Raw genomic sequence first — 20194 nt, 5'->3', positions numbered from 1 at the left:
AAAATCAAGCTCAGTTAACTTAGTGGTGACTGGAGGCTTCAGCTCCAGTGGTGTTTAAATGGACTGTTTATTTGTCCCATTATTAATGAATGTAGGCTAAATAAAAACCTGTATAATGAAGGTTTAACAGCAGCACAAACAAATACATCCTTAAACCAGAAAATCGCTGAATCAACATCTTCACAACTTCAATAGATTGATTTAAACCTTCATGAAGCGACTCTGTTCTAGCTAGGTGTTCCTAATAAACTGGTAACAGTGTCTGTATTAGATGCTGGACTTCCTGTCAAAACAGTTGTGAGGAGTTTCATTAAAAGCCTGGAGCCAAACAGAAGTTTCTTCAAATTTATTTGTTTTGTTAGAAAGGAAACATGTTTAACGGTTGGACTTGGCGACTCTCTCCAACTCGTCCTTCTTCTTGATGGCGTAGGAGTTAGATGAACCCTGAAACAGAAGAGAGTCAAAGTTTACAATGAATCACAACTTTGTCTACATGAGACTTGATGTAATTTCTCACCACTCGCCATCAGGGACAAAAAGGAAGACAGAGTTTTACACCAAGAATGAGGAAAAGGTGTGAACATTTACCTTAGCGGCGTTGATCAGCTCATCAGCCAGACACTCGGCGATGGTCTTGATGTTCCTGAAAGCAGCTTCTCTTGCTCCTGTGCACAGCAGCCAGATGGCCTGAGATAAAAACGAGAGAGGATGTGAAACAACCTGACAAATGATCAGTGAAGTAAAACCTTGCTAGGTGGTGAAATGTATCTGAGCTGGTGATTGGCTGGGCCACATGAGACTACAGCCAATGAATAAGCAAAGACGTTCCTCTGCGAGCACTCTAGCACACTCAGGACAACGGTAGTATCCAGGCGTGACTCTAGCCTCGCTTAGTGCACATAGTAGATAACAGAGTAATGCACATCGTGAAAATAAAGCAGTGAATGGAAGATTTGTGGAATATTTACGAAGACGATTTTAACTTCTTAATCGTAAATCCAATTTTCAAAGCACTACATCCTGTTTATCCAACCCGGGTACAATAAACCCGGGTTGCAAAAGGGTTTATTGTAATTCCACAGATTTAAAAAAAACGAAACAGTCTTTAAAGTAAACAGGTGTGGTCATATCACCTGGTTGACTCTGCGGAGGGGGGACACATCGACGGCCTGCCTCCTGACGGTACCGGCACGACCAATACGGGTCGAGTCCTCACGGGGTCCACTGTTGATGATGGCGTTCACCAAGACCTGCAGGGGATTCTGGAAAGAAACATTAAAAAAAGTATTTAGAAATATCCAAATCAATACACAACACCGGATAACCAGTACCATGCCTGTAACCTGCTTAATCTGGTGTTTTGCCAGAAGTGATATTTATATATTAAACATACCATTTATTGAAATTTTACATTAACAGTGAAGGGTCTTTAGAGAACAAAATACTTGGAATCTATGGAGACTTTATAATTTCACACAGTTAACAGTAAGTAGTGTATAATTACAATGAAAACATGCCGATAGATGACGACTCTCCGGTTTACACTTTGATTACAGACTATTTGAAGGTGTCGTCTTGACAAACAATGGTGGAAGGTGTTGAACATTCTGTGTGTACCTCTCCAGTCAGCAGGTGGATGATCTCGAAGGCATGCTTCACGATGCGCACAGTCATCAGCTTCTTGCCGTTGTTGCGGCCGTGCATCATCATGGAGTTGGTCAGACGCTCCACGATGGGGCACTGGGCCTTACGGAAACGCTTGGCGGCATAACGACCTCCAGAGTGGGGCAGGTACTTGGCGTACTTCTCTTTCACTGCAATGTAATCCTGTAGTGACAGGGAGGCAGATTAGGTGATGTGGTTCACACAGGTTCATTTTAAAGAATAACTTTGCACAACACATATGGATACATCATGTTTCTGAGCTGGTGATTGACTGGGACACATGAGACTACAGCCAATGAATAAGCAAAGATCTTTTCCTCTGCGAGCACTCTAGCACACCAGGACAACAGGTCAAGTGTCTAGGCGTGACTCTAGCCTCGCTTTGAATCATCAAAACACAACAACAAGCAGCTGAAGGGGAGGGCTCTCACCTGCAGGGAGATGTCATTGATCTGAACATCGTCGGTGCTCCACTTGCCAAAGAGCTTGATCTCTGGGCTCTCAGCCACGGCTGGGGCAGTCTCCCACTCAGTCACTGAAGGGACAGAAAGACGGACAATTAATGATCGGTAACAGTTTTCCAAGGATAAAACCGTGTGTGAAGTAAACCCCTGGGTGGGGGTGAAATGTATCTGAGCTGGTGATTGGCTGGGCCACATGAGACTACAGCCAATGAATAAGCAAAGACGTTCTTCTGCGAAAACTCTAGCACACTCAGGACAACGGTAGTATCCAGGCGTGACTCTAGCCTCGCTTAGTGTACATAGTAAAAAACAGAGTAATGAGCATTGTGAAAATAAAGCAGTGAATGTAAGATGTATGGAATATTTACACTGACAATTTTAAATCTAACTTATATTTAGTTTTATTGTAATTCCACATATTTAAAAGAGGAACTAACCGTTTTTAAGGTAGGGGGGGGGGGGGGGTAGTTTTAGACAGAAACAACCTGACGGGTGAGTAGCTCATCTGTTGTCTGCTTTAATTAATGTACATCAAACACGTAAATTATTGTAACAATTTAAACAAAGTGTCCCAAGGATAAGACAGTGTTACATTTACTTACAAAGGTTTGAGCATCATTCGCGGCTTAAATGTTATAATTCGACGCAGATGGAAGCAGGAAGTGCAGCCTCACAACATAAAATGTTATTAAATGGAGGAAACAGCGAGTTTTGATTTATCGTTATGCTGCAGATAACATGTCAAACTTTTAAAACATGGCAGACAACAGTGAGACCAGAGCAGGTAGAAGTAAGACGGCTTCACAGCAGGGCCGGAGATGGAGCCTGTTTCCAACATGGAGGCTGAGAAACCAGCGTTATAATGACGATATAACGCGTCTTGTAACCAGCGGCGGGTTTTCATATCGTGAGTATAAGAGGATACGGATCAAGAAAAATACGACTTTTTGCTCAATAAACCCTTGAACGTGCAAATCTTACGACTTCCACCCAGCGCTGGTCAACATGCCGCATCCACACGTGCTAACCAGCTAGCCACATGCTAACGCTAACCGCCGTTGTGACATTCAAGAGGAAATAAAACATCGTTTCCGCTAAAACTACCGCATCTGCGATGTTTGTCCCGAGCAACGGGATCTTACGAAGCTTCTTTTCCGCGACCACATGCATTTCTGCGATAAATAAACCGAGTAAAAGGAGATTTTCTCACTCACTCGTGTCTGTCGCTCTGTACGACGCTGCTCACAGACGGGAAAGGGCCTGCCGAGGCGCCGCGTGCTGATATCCGGTGGAGTGGCCGGGCACTTCCGGTGAGCAAGGCATGCGTGGAAATGTAGTCCTAGAGTCCAGCAGGCTCCGGATGTTGTTTAGAGGCAGGGAAATAATAAGGACACTTTAATGCTCCTGGTGTTGTACTTTTATATTGAGAGCCCGAACAACTATTATTATTTTACTATTATTATTATTATTATTATTATTATTATTGTTATTATTATTAGGGCCTAAACTCATTTAACTCAAAAGTGGTGGAAAGCATACCACATAACCAGGAAAGAAACAAACCCCCTCCCCATATACACAACATATATCTGTGGATGTAAAGCAGAGAAGAAATACAGAATAAAAATAAATACAGTATAAACTAGTGCAAATAGCATCTGCTCGGTTTCTGGTGGATTTCATTGCACTCACATACAACAGAGAGAATGTTCAGGAAGATAAACATGAGTAAAAACAAGGGTAGAAAATGAGTAAATATTTAAACACAAGAAAATTAAGAGTAGCGGCAATGATGTACACAATATTCAATCTCTATATAGAAGTCGACTAGTTTACTGAAGTTGCTAAACAGTTGGTGCAGGAGAGCTGTAATAAATTAAAGTATTGAAAGTAATGCTTTACCTTTATATACACACAGGAGGCGGTTATGTGCATTGTGTGCATGTATTCAAATATTTGTGTAGTATTTGCAGCCTGCTTCTGTTTGAGAATATAGATAAAAGGATGGATTATCAACCTGTAATTGCACAAACAGTTTTAAAGTTATATCAATGTCATTTGTATGAAAGTGGATGTTTTAGTTCTTAATGGGTTATTTATTATACCTTAGTGTAATTTCTGTTGTTACTTAACTGATGAGCTGTTCTACATGAGTATTTCTACTCTCTGTGTCTTCATATATTACTTAATGAAATCTAACTTTTACTCCCCTCTTTTATATGACAGCTAGGGTTTGATCAGAATATGTTTCTGCCGCATTTTCTTTTTACTCAACATAAAAAAAATGTGTGTGACTGTACGAGGCTTGCTTCTGTATCAGTCTGTGATAGTTTGTTCCATTTAAGGTATTTTGTGTCATGAGCAGACCAGACTGTGACACTTGAAATAAAACTAAACCTGAAGCAGATCTTCAAAAACAGCCTTTTATTGAGGACGTGACAAAATTTGACACATTTTCATTCGCAGATCAAATACTGTAGAAACTGTGGGATAATGTCAAAATAGCTATTTCTGTTTGAGTTTTTAAAAAGTTGTTATATCCACATTTAATACCTGCAAGAAGACTGAGCTGAGAGGACGTCCCTTAAATCCTTTATCCACATGCAATCGCTGAGGGTCAATTCATTTTCAACAAGCATCAGTCAACAATATTTAAAGCAATACATCAAATTTAGCAACTTCAAATCCCTCTTTATCATTTCCCTTGTCTTCATCTGGCTGAACATTGTGCAACAGTAGTTCACTTCTTTTTTCTAAAGACCACAGATTAGATATTTCAGTTTCTTCTTCTTTGACAAATAACTGCAAATACAACAGGCAGCAAATAAAACATCCAACAAAATGCAAAGTCAAAAGAAAACAAATCCCTTTTTCTAACAGAGACAAACAAACATGGTTGCTCAAACGCCTGAGATATCTAAACGCGATGGGAGGTAAAGAGCGTCACGTACAATAGTAAACACTGACACACCGCTGCCCCTCTTCAGCCACTCTACGTCTCCGATCATTACTTTTAACACCGACACAAGAGGCAGTGGGTCGTAGCACTTCGGTAATGGACATTTAACACTGAGGCATGAGGGGGATATATTAAGGCTTCGATCTAAGAACACGATAGAGTACAGCTCCGAAGCACTGCATGATAAAGACAGCAAGATATACACACTAATAAGAAGGAATAAAAATTGAAGGATAAAAAAAATGACTGCATCAAAAGATGAGCGGGAAAGTGAGTCTGCAAATGTGGATGACAGAACGTCGCTCAGGCACTGTTGGGGGGGGGGGGGGGGGGGGGGGGGGGGGGTTCTGAGGTATGTGTGAGGAAACACACACATGGGTATACTGTATGTATGAGGGCTCGGCATCTGATAGTAATAGATTCACCTTATTTTATATAAATTAATTAAAAAGGGCACTCTACCAATTTGTAGGTATTGTTTGAAAATTTTTTTTCAGACAGTCTCTCTTGAAAGACATTCACTTTGTCGCTTTTGTGTTCACGTAAAAATGAACACAATCAAATAAAATAAAAAAACGAGGAGTGTAAAGAATAAAAAATTTGAGAGAAGCATTAGACAGGTAATGTAGCTCTGATGGCCTCTGAACTCTCACTAACTCTTCTCTTTTTAAATCTGTTTCTTGAAAACTTCATGAAAATGCAGACTCAAATTCACGGAATGCTCCTTTACTGTCGGCTATGCGGCTCCCTTTGCAGAATGTGATAATATAATCAGAGTTAAACCATCACCTATTCATTTTAAAGTAACCTCCTAGACAACAGGATGAACAAAATTAATCTTTTAAAACATAAACTTGATCAAAACGAGGAGAAAAATAGGAGGAAAGTCAAACATAGCACTGTTTGATTGAGAGGAGATCTCTGTGGAGGGTAATCCAAAGTGTGTTAATGACCTTAAAACTCACAAATGTTTGTGAGGATACTACAAAATGATTTCCATGCCCGAGTTTCTAACAGGTGGAAAGTTAAGAGCTTATAAATCTGCAAAGTGTGAAGATCTTTGTGTGTGCGTGTGCGTGTGTGTGCAGGAGTTTGGATCTACACCAGCCACTTCTCCATACACAGGTGGAACACAGTCTCGTTCGAGTGCCAAAAGGTGTGTTCGACGCCAGGAACAGAACAGATCATCAGATCCCCACGAGCCGACAGCGTCTTCAGACCGAAAACATCCCTCAAGAAGAACTGGAACAAGAACAACAGAACCCACAGTTAGTGTGAAGTTAAGTTAAGACAATGTGGGCCCCGACCCACTGTGAGTCATATTCATGTCAAAAATACTAATCTTCCTTCTACACATGAATCTACTACAGTCCTTATTATATTTTAAGTGGATGTAAAGCATAATATAATTTAAAAGTAATATTGTCTGTCTCTGTTTTCAGTAGACCCATGGTTGTACAGACAAATATCACAGGACTGACCATAACTTAAAAAAAATTATGATTTGAAAGCAAAATTCCACACTTATATTTTGGGTTCTGCACTTATATAGTATTTTAAGAATTTAAGAATCTTGTTTCAGCAATACAATGGCTCTTTGTCTGCTTGTGGATGACACGATAAAAAACTAACAAAAAGTTAATAATAACACCAGAGTGGCAGTAAACATGAACCAACAACCAGTGTTGTGTGTATGTGTGTGTCTGTTGCACGGTTACACACTCACATCTTGCTGCTGCATTTCCACAACGGTCTCATTGTCGTCAAAAAATCCAAACTGACTGTAAAATTCAGACGGGAGGAAAATAACGTGTGAGAATCACATGAGAGTCATCAGATCATAAAAACTAATGTGTGAACAGAAAGTGGAAAAAACAGAATGTGCTGTCAACAACTACTGAGTTGTTCTGTTTTCCTGTGGGAACCATAAGTACAGGCGATGTTCACAGAAGTCCATTAACCCTGGTTTCTTAATAGGCATTTTAACATCATGATCAGTTTAATGCAACTGGCGACTCAATTCTATGGAGTAGAAAACCACAACTTTCACTTTGTGCAACTATGCTCTGATTCTTTACAACAAAATCACATGCACGATGTTTTCACAGATTACTGGGAAATAGAGGCGTCTGTAAGAAATATCACTTCATGAGAACATCAACATTTTCCAAGGAAAACTGAACAGGACAGAGGATGAACTCACCTCGACTGCCAGGGAGTGATGACGCCATCGTCTGGTCCACCGATCAACACCAGCTTCGTTATCTTGAGGAAGTTTTCCTTCCACTCTGAGATTTAGAAGAGAAACGCTGAACAGATAAATATGCTGTGTAGCTGATAATTACATATCCATCACGTTTGGTGTATTCTCAGCAATAACAATCTTCTGCTGCTAGAGAAATGCGCTGACCTGTGGAGTTTGGATTGGTTCTCTCACTGTTGAGCAGAGCCAGATAATCACTGCTGTTCACGTACATGTCTCTGTGGTGGGGGTCTGGAAAAGGAGAGATGACAAACAACAAGTACGTCAACACTGAGGCTCACGAGGCTTCACATGCTCCCTCAGTCTACGTGTGAGATATTCCAGATGTTTCTCACCGTTCCAGTAGTTGCAGATTGATATTCTCTGACCGAACGCAGTGTAGCAGAGGTGGAAGAGGTTGGACTTGACAAACTGAGGGAAGAGGTACCTTAAGTAGTCGGTGTCTGAAAGGGAAACAAGAGACGAGATCAAGAGCTGGAGAGAAGAACCCAGTCGACATGTCATCATGCTTCATGTCAAACTTCAGCAGAAAGTCAGAATCTTGACTATAGCCACTTTTCAGCTTGTGAAGTTGAACACACCTCCATATTGCCCGGCCTGAGGCGAGGACAGAGAGATGAAGGAGTGGACGTTGTGGTCGGGCAGAGTCGAGAGGATTCCTCTGCAAACCAGCCCGCCTGTAAAAAAACAAACACAGAGAGTATAAGAACACTGCAAAGTAAAAAAAAAAATTCAGCTTCTGATCATATTAAATACATCATTGTTATTCTTCACATTGATGTCCCTCAAGATACAGGACTTTTAATCTGAACATTTTTTAGAATTAAATTGAAATCCAAACTTCTTAAAAGAAATTACATGAATGTTGGGAAAAGAAAATCTAATTTTAACAAATAGGAACATTTGGTCCTGCTGGCTGGTGAAAGTATAAATCGTAATACTTGTCATAGAAAACCAAGACTCAATCTTTTAAAGCCTTATCTTTAAATAAAGATAGGATGATAAACATTTAGTTTATTGAAACAAGTGTCATAATGAGATCAGTTTTTGTCAGAATGAATTCATAAGTGAATCACATACCAAGCCTGTTGCATCATCTTAAAAAAAAGACCACATGTACGTTTATTTCCCATGCACAAACGCACTCACACACCTTGAGAGTAGCAGATGAAATGGACGCCGTCTGCTGCGTTTTGCAGGACTGGATAAATAGCTGCCTTGAATCCCTCCACCTGCTTCCACATGGGCTGCAGGCTGGCACTCCTGTCAAACAGGTCGATGACGGTCACGTTTGTTCCAGGGTGAGACTGCAGGAGAGAGCAGGAGTGGAAGTTATTCCTCATTTGGAATAAAAACCATAGCCTTAGCATTTAAACAACAACAACAACAGGGTTAAGAAGCCGACTTTCACTATTGAATATTTTCAGAGACCCTTGTGCACATTTGGCTTCTAATTAACCTGGATGTGCTTTAAATATCAGCGATTAATAGACGGCAGGAGACAAAGTAACTGAAGCAGAAAGAGCAAGGTCTGAATTTGCACTTGTGGTTGTTTCGGTTTGACTCTTTCTAATACAGCGGAGGTGAAAAACAGGAACTGATACTGGATTTAACCTCCTCGACCTCACCATTGTCCCCTGAATTAAACCTAAATGTGTGAAACGCCACCACCTCAACTAGCTGGGCCTGAGTTTCAGTATGTTTCAAGAAGGAAGTTACCTGGAAATTAATCCCTTCATTATAATCCTAAATAAATAAAACCAAACTGATTCTCACAACCGTAATACACCAGAAAACGCATTGAAATCCAAATGAACATAATAGAACATTAACGTGAAAACTGCAGGTTTAATTAAACTAAAACAATGTAGTTATAACTCTATCACACCTTCAAGTGTATGAACTCACATTACAGTCTCTCAACTGCTGTGGTAAAATAATATCTCAGATCTTTTACTTGTAGAAATACAGTGATTTCAACATTTTTATTGTATTTTTTCATGTGTACATGACTGAAGAGATACCATTTAACTGACGACGACAGTTTGGCCTCAAAGAAAGTGTGATATATATGTTTATTTTACATTTATATAACAAAACAATGAGGAAGTGATCAGCTGATTCGTCAATGATTCAAATAACTGTAATCTGCAGCTCCACTGGGAAACTTCTGAAACCCAATAAAGACAATAATACACTATTATCTTGACCTGTGATAACATAGGATCATCTATTTCTGTTTTAATAACATGTTGTTTTATTAATTTTAAAAATGCAAAGTAACTGTAGTTTTAAAGCACCTGTAGAATAAAAAGCACGACATATGACTCTATGAAGGCGAATGCAATGGAAATACTCAAGTATAATAACTAAATATTGTACATAAACAAAGTACTTGAGTGAATGTACCTGACTGTCAACATTATAAAACAATCTCCTGGCTCTACCATTGAAACCAGTGAATAGTACACAGTGTTTCTGAGGAGGTTATGAAAGGCCTGTGTTGATACTGGGAGGGGGAAACTGTACATTACACAGGTTTGTGTACTTTGAAACTTCCTCATCTTCTGCCAACTCACCTCGTTGATGAACCGCTGCAGGTTTTTAAAATCCCCGGAGCTGTCGAACAAACCGTGGACGATGATCACCGGCTTGAATCCGACCACCGCAGCCCAGAGACACGCACCGAGCAGCGGGTACAGGAGCCCGGCCGCCCCGCTGCTGCTGCTCCTCCTCCGGCTCGACACGAGGGAGCGGGAGCCCTTCATTTACACTCAGAATGATTTATAACAAAAAAATCGAATTAAACGTCACGGTTACACGAATTAAAAAAAACACAATAGGTGATTTTAAAATAAAATAAAAAACATGAAATCCTGGTGTTTGGCTAATGTTGTGCTAACATCTTCAGTTTCTTTCTCCAGCTGCAGGTGAAACGTGTTACTCTGCTGCACACACACGGACACACACACCGGGAGCACTTTAATATTTAATCTGGACCCAAACACGACCAGCTGATCTGCTCCTGCTGCTCTTTGTTTGTTCCGGTTCTGTCCACACGACGTGGCGTCACATCCTACGCGTTGCTCGGCCAATCAGTGTCGAGAAAACATATGACGTAGTTTTCCTTTCTTAAACAGCACCACTCGGAAAAAAGATCTAAATATTTTTTTATCTTTATTAACCTCAATAATCTTTTTGGGAAGTTTAACATTATGATTGTTACTAGTATTATTATTTAATCTACATGTATATTGTATGCATTTCTTGTATGAAAAGAGTTATACAAATTGTTTATTATCATATTCATAATTAGGACATAAGACTTTTTTTTCTCCTCTCTTTAAAAATGTTGAACAATTTATTAATCTGATTTCTAAATCGAATGACAAAAACAAAAATATGAATAAGTGGTATTTGTGACCCCTGATGTTCTGAGTCTTGAGGGAGTTACCTTCCCCCCCCCACGCCTCTAGTTCTTATCACTGCTGTAGAAATGACTTTGTGAGCACCACGTGTCGACTTGTGGTTTTTCTGCATGGCTGACATAGCTCAGATTTCCGTAGTGATGCAACAAAACCAGTCAACACAAAACACACACACAACTCTTAAGCAGTTTTTCTCACATTTACTCACATCACACACGTACACAAAGTGTTTCAATGGGGATTCATGTGATAAAAGGCTTTATTAACCAGTCCTCTTCACATACAACATACAGCAATTACAGTTTCTTTGCACCGTCACCAACAACAATCTGCTTCCTGACTTTTGGTCCTTTTCAAGTGAACTCTTTGATCCAACATAATCAGAGGGATTATTAACATTCAACAATCTGTGACGGTAGTGCAGCACATTTAGTCTCTGTAGAGGGAACTAGAAAAGATACTGGTCATTACATGACTTGGAAAAAGGAGTTTCAAAAACACTTTGGCTTGATCTGATTAATGCTGGAGTGTCAGGTTAGCTTTACTTTTGCTTTGGATTCATCCAGAATTACAAAATACAAGACATTTGCATTCCATTGCAGCAAATATAATGCAGATAAAAAAATATCTACTGTTTCAAAAGCTAAAACAAAGCAGCAAAAGCAGATAAGAGTCTGATTTTATTGAATTTCATAAGAAAAACATCCATATCAAGAACAAGCCTCAACCAGAATTGAAAATGAAAGCAAAGGTAGTTTTTTCCCCCCCAGCTGTAGACGAGTGGGTTGATCCTGGTGGATATGTTGTGCGGATGGAGCAGCTCTACACAGTAGGCTGCAGCAGCTCCTGTAGCTGACCCAACGTGTCCTTCAGCGTGAGCGCTAACGTCTCAGCGTGCGTCTCCTCGCAGCAGTTGAAGGCGGTGATGGAGAAGTGGACGTGGTCCGCCTGGGGGTTGTAACAAATGGCATAACCGTCGGGAACCAGGGGCCCGAAACACATCACACTGTCAGTGTTCGCAGGCACCTGAAGGGACAAGAAGGGGGAATATTACTGGTAAAGTTCCTTTTTTCAAACTTTTAAATAAACCCTTAATGGATTAAATTGATAATTTACCAGTTAGTAAAGTGACGGGCACAATAATCAATGATAAAAGGAATTGTTCGATCCAGTTTCTTAAAATATAAAAGAACGTGATCATGCATAACACTCCGAAAAACCTTTTCAAGAATATTTCCTTATCAGAGTTCAGAAGTTTGAGGTTATTACGGTTGGACAAATTGGTTACTGAGGTAATTGGAATTTTTACTAAATAAAAAATCTATGAAAATGACAATTTTGATAATAGATTTTGAGCTCTTCTAAGATATCCTTCTTAAAAGTATCCATCTTCAATAAAATACTAAACAACAGGAGGAACTGCTGATAGACAAAGTTCTCACATGTTTGCAGCTTCATGTAAAAACTAAAAATATTCCAACTTCCTGTTGTGCTGCAGGAAGTTTAAGGAACATCTGTTAATCAGACAAACCCTGTCACACTGGAACACACCTGTCCTGTTCGCAGTTTCCAGTGCGTCGCCAGCCCGTACGCCGTGTCCATGAAGATCTTGGGGATGGTCAGTCCTTTCTCGATGGACTGCAGCTTGAGCCCCAGCAGGTGTCGGTCGATGCCGAGTCCGTTAAGTGTCTGAACAGAGCAGCAGAAACAACAGAGCATAAGCATGAGGATTTTACAGCATAAAATAACAGATTTACACCAAACTTATAAGAAAAATGAACATTTGGACCAACAACAATGTAACTACCTTAAATGACAGAAAATAATATTAATCGTGTACTTTAACGTTTTAGTTTGGTCTTTGTCCCGTCCACTAACATGGAGGAGGTTGGGATTATGACCTATACTGCAGCAAGCTTCACTTTTGGGAACTGTCCATCTTTATAAATAGTCTCTGGTCTAAGCTTCAGGGTTCATACACATTTTGACCAATGGTTTTCCATGACTTTTCCATTACTTTTCAATAATTTCCATGACCGAACAATTTGTGAAATCTTGGTATATGCGCGAAAAAGTGACAAAATGTAGTATTTAAACTAACAATGAGAATTCCAAGGCATACAGTATACCTTAAATGACACAAACCCAAGGATGCCTGCTTATATTTTGAGCGTATTTCTTTAAAAGCATATGAATTATTTAAAACTCAGGGTAAATGAACGATAAAAATGAATATATGAATTTATGAATATAAAAAATTTCCATTAGTTTTCCAAAACTTCTGGGATTTAATTTTTTTCATGACTTTTCCAAGCCTTGAAAAACACATTTTAAAATTCCATGACTTTTCCAGGTTTTTCATGACCGTAGGAACCTTGGAGCTTGTTCACTCAGTATTTACCAGATGAGTCAGAGCTGTGTAGGCGTCGACAGCTTCTCTGAACAGTTCTAGTTTGGCTTCCCGCTGCAACACAAAAATAAAACACACAATGATCACAAACCTATAAACACATTTCCCTTCTGTTAACAGACTGTCAGTGCTGTTTCTTTCTCACCGACACAGTTGGATCGTCGAAGGCCAGTAGGAACCTCAGCGTCTGGTTTGTTGGTGAGCGAATAAATTCCGTCCTTCCTCCTCGAAACATCCGCTGAGATGCGATGTCACAGGCCGGACAGACCTCATTGTGAACTCTTAAAGAACAAAAAGGAGCGCAATATAAAAACTGCCTCTTTGACACTTAACACATGATAAGGATCTAACTCTTGATAATCTCTGACCTGTAGTAGGCGAGCTGCAGGGCGACCTGGATGAAGGAGTTGGGACTCATGTCGTGCTTCTTGGGAAGCTCCTTCCCGAACCTCTTGAAGTTGAACACGTTGACGTCGAGGTCGTTGATCAATCTGCAGGAAATTTGAAATATGGTTCAGGATTTGTGATGAAACTATCTGGCTTTGTCTGGAACATCTGGTCAAACCTCAAGGTCCTTTTTAAATCAATTTAACTGCTGAGTAAGGAAGCTTATTCATGTGAAAACACCTTTAAATATTCATATTCTGCTTATAAATGATGAATAAAGCGGAATATAATCCTTCATAGTTACAGCGGTGGTAACATCTGTCCAATCCAAACCCACAGCGCGTGTTAGAAAAAACTCTATTGGCTCATTTAGACGTTGGCAGCTGAATGATTTAAAGGTATATGAAGTCGGGTTGTGGTCGGGAAATAAAAAACCTGGATCACAATAACAACTTCTTAGTGATGAAAAAACTCAAGGTCACGTCAATGCAGAGGAGATAAATGTGTTTACTCTCCTTCGACTTTTCTTTCAGCTCACTTCAGCTTTGTTAGATATGACAAGCAAACATCCTGAGTTCTGTTTACGTTTAAACCCTCACTCCACCCTGAGTGGGGGGGGGGCCGGGGAGCTTACATGTCGAGGTTCTGCTTGGCGTGCTCGATGTCCCTCTTGATTTCTCTGTCGATGTGGAAGTAAAGCTTCTTGGGCATCGGCAGAGGGACCAGCGGCGCCCTCTTCGGGTCAGCTTTCTCACTGCAGACAAGAAAAACACATGTTACCTCAATCAAACGTACAAACCCAATGTAGAAAAGGAAAAAATAGACACAGGAACATCAGGAACAACCACCTGGCTGTTAATAAATCCCTTTTGTCTCACCAGTACTGCTGGATGTGATCCAGCAGCGTTGCGATGGGCGGACCCTCAGCTGTGGCCTGCTCGTAGAGAAGACCCCAGGATCCGTCCTCGCCCACCACAAACTGTCAAAACAAACCGTAAACTAGAGTTAAAGCTACACTTTTACCTAATCTGTAAAAGTTTAACTCGTCTAACTGCTCACCTGCAGGGTTTTGTCGAACCAGCGGTTTCCACTGTTGGAGAAGGTCCCGCCCCCGTGCAGGATCTGAGCTGCTTTGCGGCTGGCGTACCTGTCAGTCAAAGTTGGAACAGGAACAAAATACTAAGAAAATAAAATTGCCAAGTAGCTAGGACGAGAATAAATTCATAATCCGTTTTTCCCAAATCTGGAGATAGAAAGTCAGTAAATCTTTAACTCAAAGTTCTGAAGTGATTTTCCACTTTTGTACTGAACTGAACATATTTGGGTTGAACCTCAAACCTATTTTAAAATTATGATGTTAACCTGTCAAAACAAAATTTCTCTCTCCACCCTCCACAATCTACACTATAGATTATTTAGTATTTCTGTGTTTATCACGTGTTGTGTAATCCTGTGTGTGTTACATACTTCTCATCTGATATCCTCATGACCGGAGAGTCCAGACACAGAGAGAAAAGTCCCGTCTCTATCATCCGCACTGACTCCTTGTTCAGTTTGTCTGAGTCACACACAGACGATAGAAACACACACATAGAACATGTCCGATATAACAGTTTCACTTATTCATAACAGTGATCAATAAATCAGCTTTCTTTGTTCCCGTTTGATGGGAGTGTGCTCCGTCCTGGTTTCTACCTCTCAGCAGGCGGTTGTAGGCCTGTCCCCAGGTGTGGCGGTGCTCGCTGGTCAGGATGCCCATCGGCTCCTTGTCCGTCTTCCAGGACTGAGACCGGATCCTCAGCAGCTGGCTGTGGATCTGACTCTCCGTCAGACGAGAGCCGTCACTGTTGTAAACCTCCAGCTGGAAGAACTAGGGAGAGAAAGATACGAGGAGACCACGGTCGGTATTTAACAGGTTGAAATAAAGAGAGATGTGAGGCAGCACTCGTTAATCCTGACTCACACAGCCCCATACACAACTCTGTGTTTCCAAAACACACACAAATAAACCTGAAAGGACCAAAACGGAAAAGAGAAGCTAAATAAATATCCAACAGGATTATCTTCATTCAAAAGGACTGAGATCTGACTTGTTTGGATTTCTCTGTCTGTCAAAATCTCCTAATCTCACAGGGAGACCTGCTGCCAAACCTCTGTCCAATCACAGAGCTCCTGGCGGGGCCATGTGACTGGTGTTCACAAGGCTGGGTCCAGGTGTGACAGCACAAGACCCGACACGACTGCTGCGTCGTACAACTCGTACTCGGCACAGACGCTGAGTCGAGAAACAGGAGAGAACAGAAGAGAGAATGTGAATCCGGCTGCTGGCTCCTCCCACCTGGTAGTTCCTGACGACCGTGATGTGGGTGGGGAGGCGGCGCGAGCGGCCGTAGTAGGCGATGTGGTCGTGCTTGGGACCAGGGATCCTGCAGGAGGAGAAGAGGAGCGGGTAGAGCTCCATGCACAGAGGCTTCCCTCGCATGTTCTCCACCGGTAGCTGGCCGCTGACGGAGAGAAGTTTAATAGTTATTACCCTGCACAGCGTATATAAGATAACTCAGCAATGCACAAGCAGATTTTCACTGAAGAGGGTTTCTGCAAATTATTAACTTGTGCATTGTTGATCTTAACGTATTTTGTTTGAGTTCTTTGACAAAAATAAAACCGTTGCTACCTTTCCATTCGTTTTGCAATTTATCGAGGTTTAGAACTTTACGCCTCACTGGGTGCAGTACCCGCTCTCTGCCTTCGCAGGGCAGCAGACTGCTACAGACTGTTTTCATTAGATGATGATACTGGCACTGAAATGTGTGTGCAGCTAATATTTCACCCATCAGGTCAAAGAGTTGTCATGACAAGTTGTGTTTCAGCGGCGAGCAGCTGTTGACTTAGCAGCGATGCAGTTACTGACAGTGTGTGCAAATAAATTTAGACAGAGATAAACTTAATACGGCAGAGAAACACGAGGCCACGCCAGTCGGGCTGAAGATGAAACACTAAAATAGAAAGTGAGGCAGGTGACAGGGACTGTTGGACGACAGGATGAACAAATTAAATATGAATATACTTACGTTTTGATTTTGGCCTTGAAGTCCAGAACTGCTGCTATAAGTTTGGATGCAAACCTACGGAGAGAAACATGAGGTCAGTATTTCATTATGTACTAAACGTGCAAATGAATCATGGCTTATGTTCAGTAAAATGTGCAAAAGGTTTAAAAATGTGCATTTAGAAAATCACTAATAAATACCCGAACAGGACTAAAAATTACCTTTTCTGTTTATTCAGGTGAAAACTCTGCATCATCACATTGGAAAAGGGGAGGAATCTCAACTAATCAATATTTTCAAGTCGACATAATGATTTGTTATAAGTTTAAAGGTTGTGGAGTTTATTGTGCACGCAGAGGGACAGATAAGGTAACACAACACTAAAGTGAACATGTTATCTGCTCTCAAGGTGCAGAGATAACAACTAATAGAACTGAAGTGGCTGATTAATTGATTTATTTTAAATATATGTATCTCAGTAATAGTGTTTCTCTTAAATCATTGAAACAAAGCAGATTTAAAAATATTTAATGTAATGAAAGAATGAGCTAATTTTCAAATTGATATTTATATATACAATAAATTTACAGAAAATGAACTATCAACTCAAAATGTCTCAGTCTATTTGTGAACCAGTCGACAGGTGTGTGCAGATTCTAGAGGTGTTTTCACTAGGAACATGGTCTTCCTGTGTTTTATCAATCGTTAAACAGATTTAAATTGTGTTTCCTGGTATAAGAAGTGATGTTTAACTGGACTTAGTGATGACTCACACTAGCTGGCTCCTCCAGTCGTTATAATCCCTCCTGGGCAGAGAGATGGCCGGGCTCGAGTGCACGGGCAGAGGCTGTCTGCTCTCCAGGTACGCCCACTGCACCCACCAGTCTGAGATCTGTCGGGAGGAGACACCACACACACACACAAATCTTTCAAATTAACATTGTGTTGATTTTGTTTTGTTGATCTTAATATCCATTGCGAAGCCCTTTGTAACTTTTTATAAGTGACGCTTCGCCAGAACTCTCTACCCTATATTCATTTATTCACTGTGGCAATATGCTCGTATTAAAATAAAAACGACAGAACTGAAAGTAAGCAACTATTTTCCTTATCGACCAAACGAGGGGTCTGGATGCCTTTGGGGCTCATGAGACACTGAGGGGGTGATTGTGAAATGATCAAATGCAATTTAAAACCAATTAAAAATTTCAAATTTTAGCTTTAGTTGTTAGAAAATATCAAAAGTTGTGCAAATTCATAATATTTCAACAACTTTTGGATTTTCTTTGTCCCCATGTGACCCCTGAGATGACTATGAGATTAGTCAAAGCACCAGTTGCAGAAGGTTCATTTATAGAACCATAGGAGTTTTAATCCAAACAACTTAAAATCAATATCCTCTGGGCTGATGGGGGTCCTAAGTCATGTTTGTTACTATAAAACATGAGAAGACAGGAGAAACTGTTGCTGAACGAAAATATAAAATCCAATCCACAAACACACCAAACCAGTGGTATCAACATTTGAAAACACTCCCACATCCCCCTCCGACACGTGTCCCACTTCCCACACTGAAGCAAGAAAACACAAACCCAGTTCTTGTTGTGTCTCGCTCTCTTCTCCAGGCCCTCCTGCAGCTGAGAGCCCAGGCCGCCCGGCCGGCCGAACTCCTGCACCATCTTGCGGGTGTGGCTGATCTCCTCGGGGGGCAGCAGGGGCTCCAGGGCCCTCAGGTACCCCTGCAAGGTGTGGGCCAGCGGGGGCACCGGCTGGGGGGGCACGGAGGAGGAGAAACAAACCTCCTGCCTCAATGAAACCTGGAAGAGAGGGAGAAGATTAGGGCTGGACCACATTGCAAAAAACATCTGGATAAGAATTTTACATATCAGTCGATAATAATCATGATAAATGTCACGTTTTTATTTCTTTTAAGTTAAAAGACTGATGTCTGATCCTGAGTGAAGGTTGTGGTTGTAAACTTTTCGGTGTAAATTGACAAACTGCAAAACAATTTACAAATCTGAGGTAGATCAACTGTGTGTTACACTTCCTCACATGTACTGTATCAATAACCCTTTGTTAAGTTCTGCTTTCAATGAATAAAAGATAAGGTAAAAACATTATTGATCCCATGCCAGGGAAATTCACTTAAATAAGATTATAAAAATACAGAATATCAACATAACTTATACTTTTCACACAGAAAATATTGTTTTTCCACAAATGTACATGTAGAGGGAAGGGACACAGGATGATTGCATGAGGGTGTAAACTGTTTTTGTGAATTAGTATATGGAGATTTCAAAATAAGATAGATAGATAGATAGATAGATAGATAGATAGATATAAATAAATGGGTATAATTTCCCCATAGTATGAAAACTGTGTTTCTTTAATTATTTATATAGTTTTATTTCCCAGGCCTGCAGAGGTTTAGAGGTTTCCTGCAGGTATGTTCATGTTGTCCAGTGCAAACCCAGTTAAAGTGTCCTGACAGTACAGTGAGTGTGTAAACCAGCACTTCCATGACACTGTGGGCAAATGCCAGTGGCAGGCAGGGCACGACTAGGGCGTATCACCGAGAGGAAGTGTTTCACGGGCCCGCAGCTTGCAACACAAACACAAGTCGAGTGTCAACAAAGTCCCGAACCCGAAAAAGAAATCTCACCCGGGCCAGCCACGCTCTGCAGGGTCCGGGCTGGATCCTACTGAGAATCATGGTTCCTCAGATCACTGATCCCGTGCGTGTGTGTGTCTGCGTTGTGCACAGTTTCCTCAGGGTGTGATCGTCAAGGAGAAGCTCAGCCCTCCTCCTCATACTTCTCCTGCTCCTCGGTGGCTCCGGATGAGTGTCCGCGGTGTCCTCGGTGGTTCAGATCCGGGTTTGAAAGGACGCGTGCACGAAGCAGAGACGGAGGAACTCCCCTTTTGGTTTCCTGCGTCCAGGCTGCGAACATGCAGAGGTTCACGTCCCGAGCGGAGCTGCTGGACAGAAGGTGCATACAAGCCTGCACACGTGTTGACGTAAAAGTGTTTCCGTAAACAGCTACGTGACTCCAAACTTCGCCCGCAGTACCGCCTGTGGCCGCAGATGGAAAGTGTCGCTGTTGCTGAGCATGCAGTATCACCTGGTGGCCACAGATGGAAAGTGTCGCTTTTGCTCAGCATGCAGTAACGTGTGTGGCCGCAGAGGGACGCTGTTACACCTCAGGATGATGCCCTTCAGACAAAAGCTGGTACAAAAGCTGGTACATATACTTCTAGTACTATTACTAATACTACTAGTATTCTTCATGGTGCTATAGCTGCAGGTCTAGTGGAAGAAAACAACATTAGAGGGAACAAGGATTTAACAGCAACATTTGTTTGTGTGAAATAAAATAACAATGGTTTATTGTGTTTAAAAGCTCGAGACCAAAAGCTGGTACGTGTTGATCTGGGGAAATGTGTGTATTTTAAAAGCAAAAACATCAACTCTTTCAAATTGACATTAGCCCTAAAAAGTTTATTTCCTCCTATTAAATCAAACCCAGTATGTTAAAATCAATTTACCAGTTTGATGTCACTA

The 20194-nt window shown here is 41.1% G+C and overlaps 3 protein-coding genes and 3 non-coding genes across 6 annotated transcripts; all 6 read right to left on the bottom strand.

The window, feature by feature from the left end:
• Positions 1–331: 331 nt before the first annotated feature.
• On the bottom strand, positions 332–3419 carry rps5 (ribosomal protein S5). Its single transcript, XM_053446103.1, has 6 exons — positions 3344–3419; positions 2097–2200; positions 1618–1827; positions 1134–1262; positions 589–687; positions 332–444 (listed from the first exon to the last, which is right to left on the bottom strand). Coding segments are annotated over exons 1-6 (612 nt in total). The 5' UTR covers positions 3345–3419; the 3' UTR covers positions 332–375.
• Positions 761–891, bottom strand: LOC128462270 (small nucleolar RNA SNORA3/SNORA45 family). Its single transcript, XR_008342356.1, has one exon. It is a non-coding gene; the product is annotated as a small nucleolar RNA SNORA3/SNORA45 family (small nucleolar RNA).
• On the bottom strand, positions 1913–2047 carry LOC128462246 (small nucleolar RNA SNORA3/SNORA45 family). The gene has a single exon (XR_008342334.1). It is a non-coding gene; the product is annotated as a small nucleolar RNA SNORA3/SNORA45 family (small nucleolar RNA).
• On the bottom strand, positions 2290–2420 carry LOC128462247 (small nucleolar RNA SNORA3/SNORA45 family). The gene has a single exon (XR_008342335.1). It is a non-coding gene; the product is annotated as a small nucleolar RNA SNORA3/SNORA45 family (small nucleolar RNA).
• A 1119-nt stretch (positions 3420–4538) lies between the features above and the next one.
• Positions 4539–10413, bottom strand: ppt2b (palmitoyl-protein thioesterase 2b). Its single transcript, XM_053446087.1, has 8 exons — positions 9931–10413; positions 8505–8658; positions 7933–8028; positions 7687–7794; positions 7499–7582; positions 7292–7376; positions 6815–6869; positions 4539–6330 (listed from the first exon to the last, which is right to left on the bottom strand). Exons 1-8 carry the CDS (start codon positions 10117–10119, stop codon positions 6187–6189), a joined length of 915 nt encoding a protein of 304 aa, XP_053302062.1. The 5' UTR covers positions 10120–10413; the 3' UTR covers positions 4539–6186.
• Positions 10414–11020: 607 nt separating this feature from the next.
• cratb (carnitine O-acetyltransferase b) lies at positions 11021–19685 on the bottom strand. Its single transcript, XM_053446069.1, has 15 exons — positions 19295–19685; positions 18219–18443; positions 17400–17518; positions 16648–16701; positions 15915–16080; positions 15272–15446; positions 15044–15134; positions 14636–14723; positions 14455–14555; positions 14211–14330; positions 13558–13680; positions 13335–13470; positions 13181–13243; positions 12331–12468; positions 11021–11805 (listed from the first exon to the last, which is right to left on the bottom strand). The coding sequence occupies exons 1-15, from the start codon at positions 19343–19345 to the stop codon at positions 11602–11604; spliced, it is 1854 nt and encodes a 617-aa protein (XP_053302044.1). The 5' UTR covers positions 19346–19685; the 3' UTR covers positions 11021–11601.
• Between the last annotated feature and the right edge of the window lie 509 nt (positions 19686–20194).

The sequence above is a fragment of the Pleuronectes platessa genome, chromosome 18 (assembly GCF_947347685.1).
Source record: "Pleuronectes platessa chromosome 18, fPlePla1.1, whole genome shotgun sequence".
NCBI classification, from domain to species: domain Eukaryota; kingdom Metazoa; phylum Chordata; class Actinopteri; order Pleuronectiformes; family Pleuronectidae; genus Pleuronectes; species Pleuronectes platessa.
The sequence above is the reverse complement of the archived record's forward strand: the minus strand, read 5'-3'. Positions and strand labels throughout refer to the sequence as shown.

Excerpts from the sequence above, each read along its gene's own strand:
- rps5 (XM_053446103.1), bottom strand. Across the intron at positions 1,828-2,096 it reads TCAATGACATCTCCCTGCAG|GATTACATTGCAGTGAAAGA; the intron begins GTGAGAGCCCTC and ends CTGTCACTACAG. Across the intron at positions 1,263-1,617 it reads TCCACCTGCTGACTGGAGAG|AATCCCCTGCAGGTCTTGGT; the intron begins GTACACACAGAA and ends GTTTCTTTCCAG.
- ppt2b (XM_053446087.1), bottom strand. The coding sequence starts at position 10,119 with ATGAAGGGCTCCCGCTCCCTCGTGTCGAGCCGGAGGAGGAGCAGCAGC. Across the intron at positions 8,029-8,504 it reads TTTCATCTGCTACTCTCAAG|GCGGGCTGGTTTGCAGAGGA; the intron begins GTGTGTGAGTGC and ends GTTTTTTTACAG. Across the intron at positions 6,331-6,814 it reads TGGAAATGCAGCAGCAAGAT|TTCTTCTTGAGGGATGTTTT; the intron begins GTGAGTGTGTAA and ends TTCTTGTTCCAG.
- cratb (XM_053446069.1), bottom strand. The coding sequence starts at position 19,345 with ATGATTCTCAGTAGGATCCAGCCCGGACCCTGCAGAGCGTGGCTGGCC. Across the intron at positions 16,081-16,647 it reads TTCAAGGCCAAAATCAAAAC|CGGCCAGCTACCGGTGGAGA; the intron begins GTAAGTATATTC and ends TCTCTCCGTCAG. Across the intron at positions 11,806-12,330 it reads GGAAACTGCGAACAGGACAG|GTGCCTGCGAACACTGACAG; the intron begins GTGTGTTCCAGT and ends TTGTCCCTTCAG.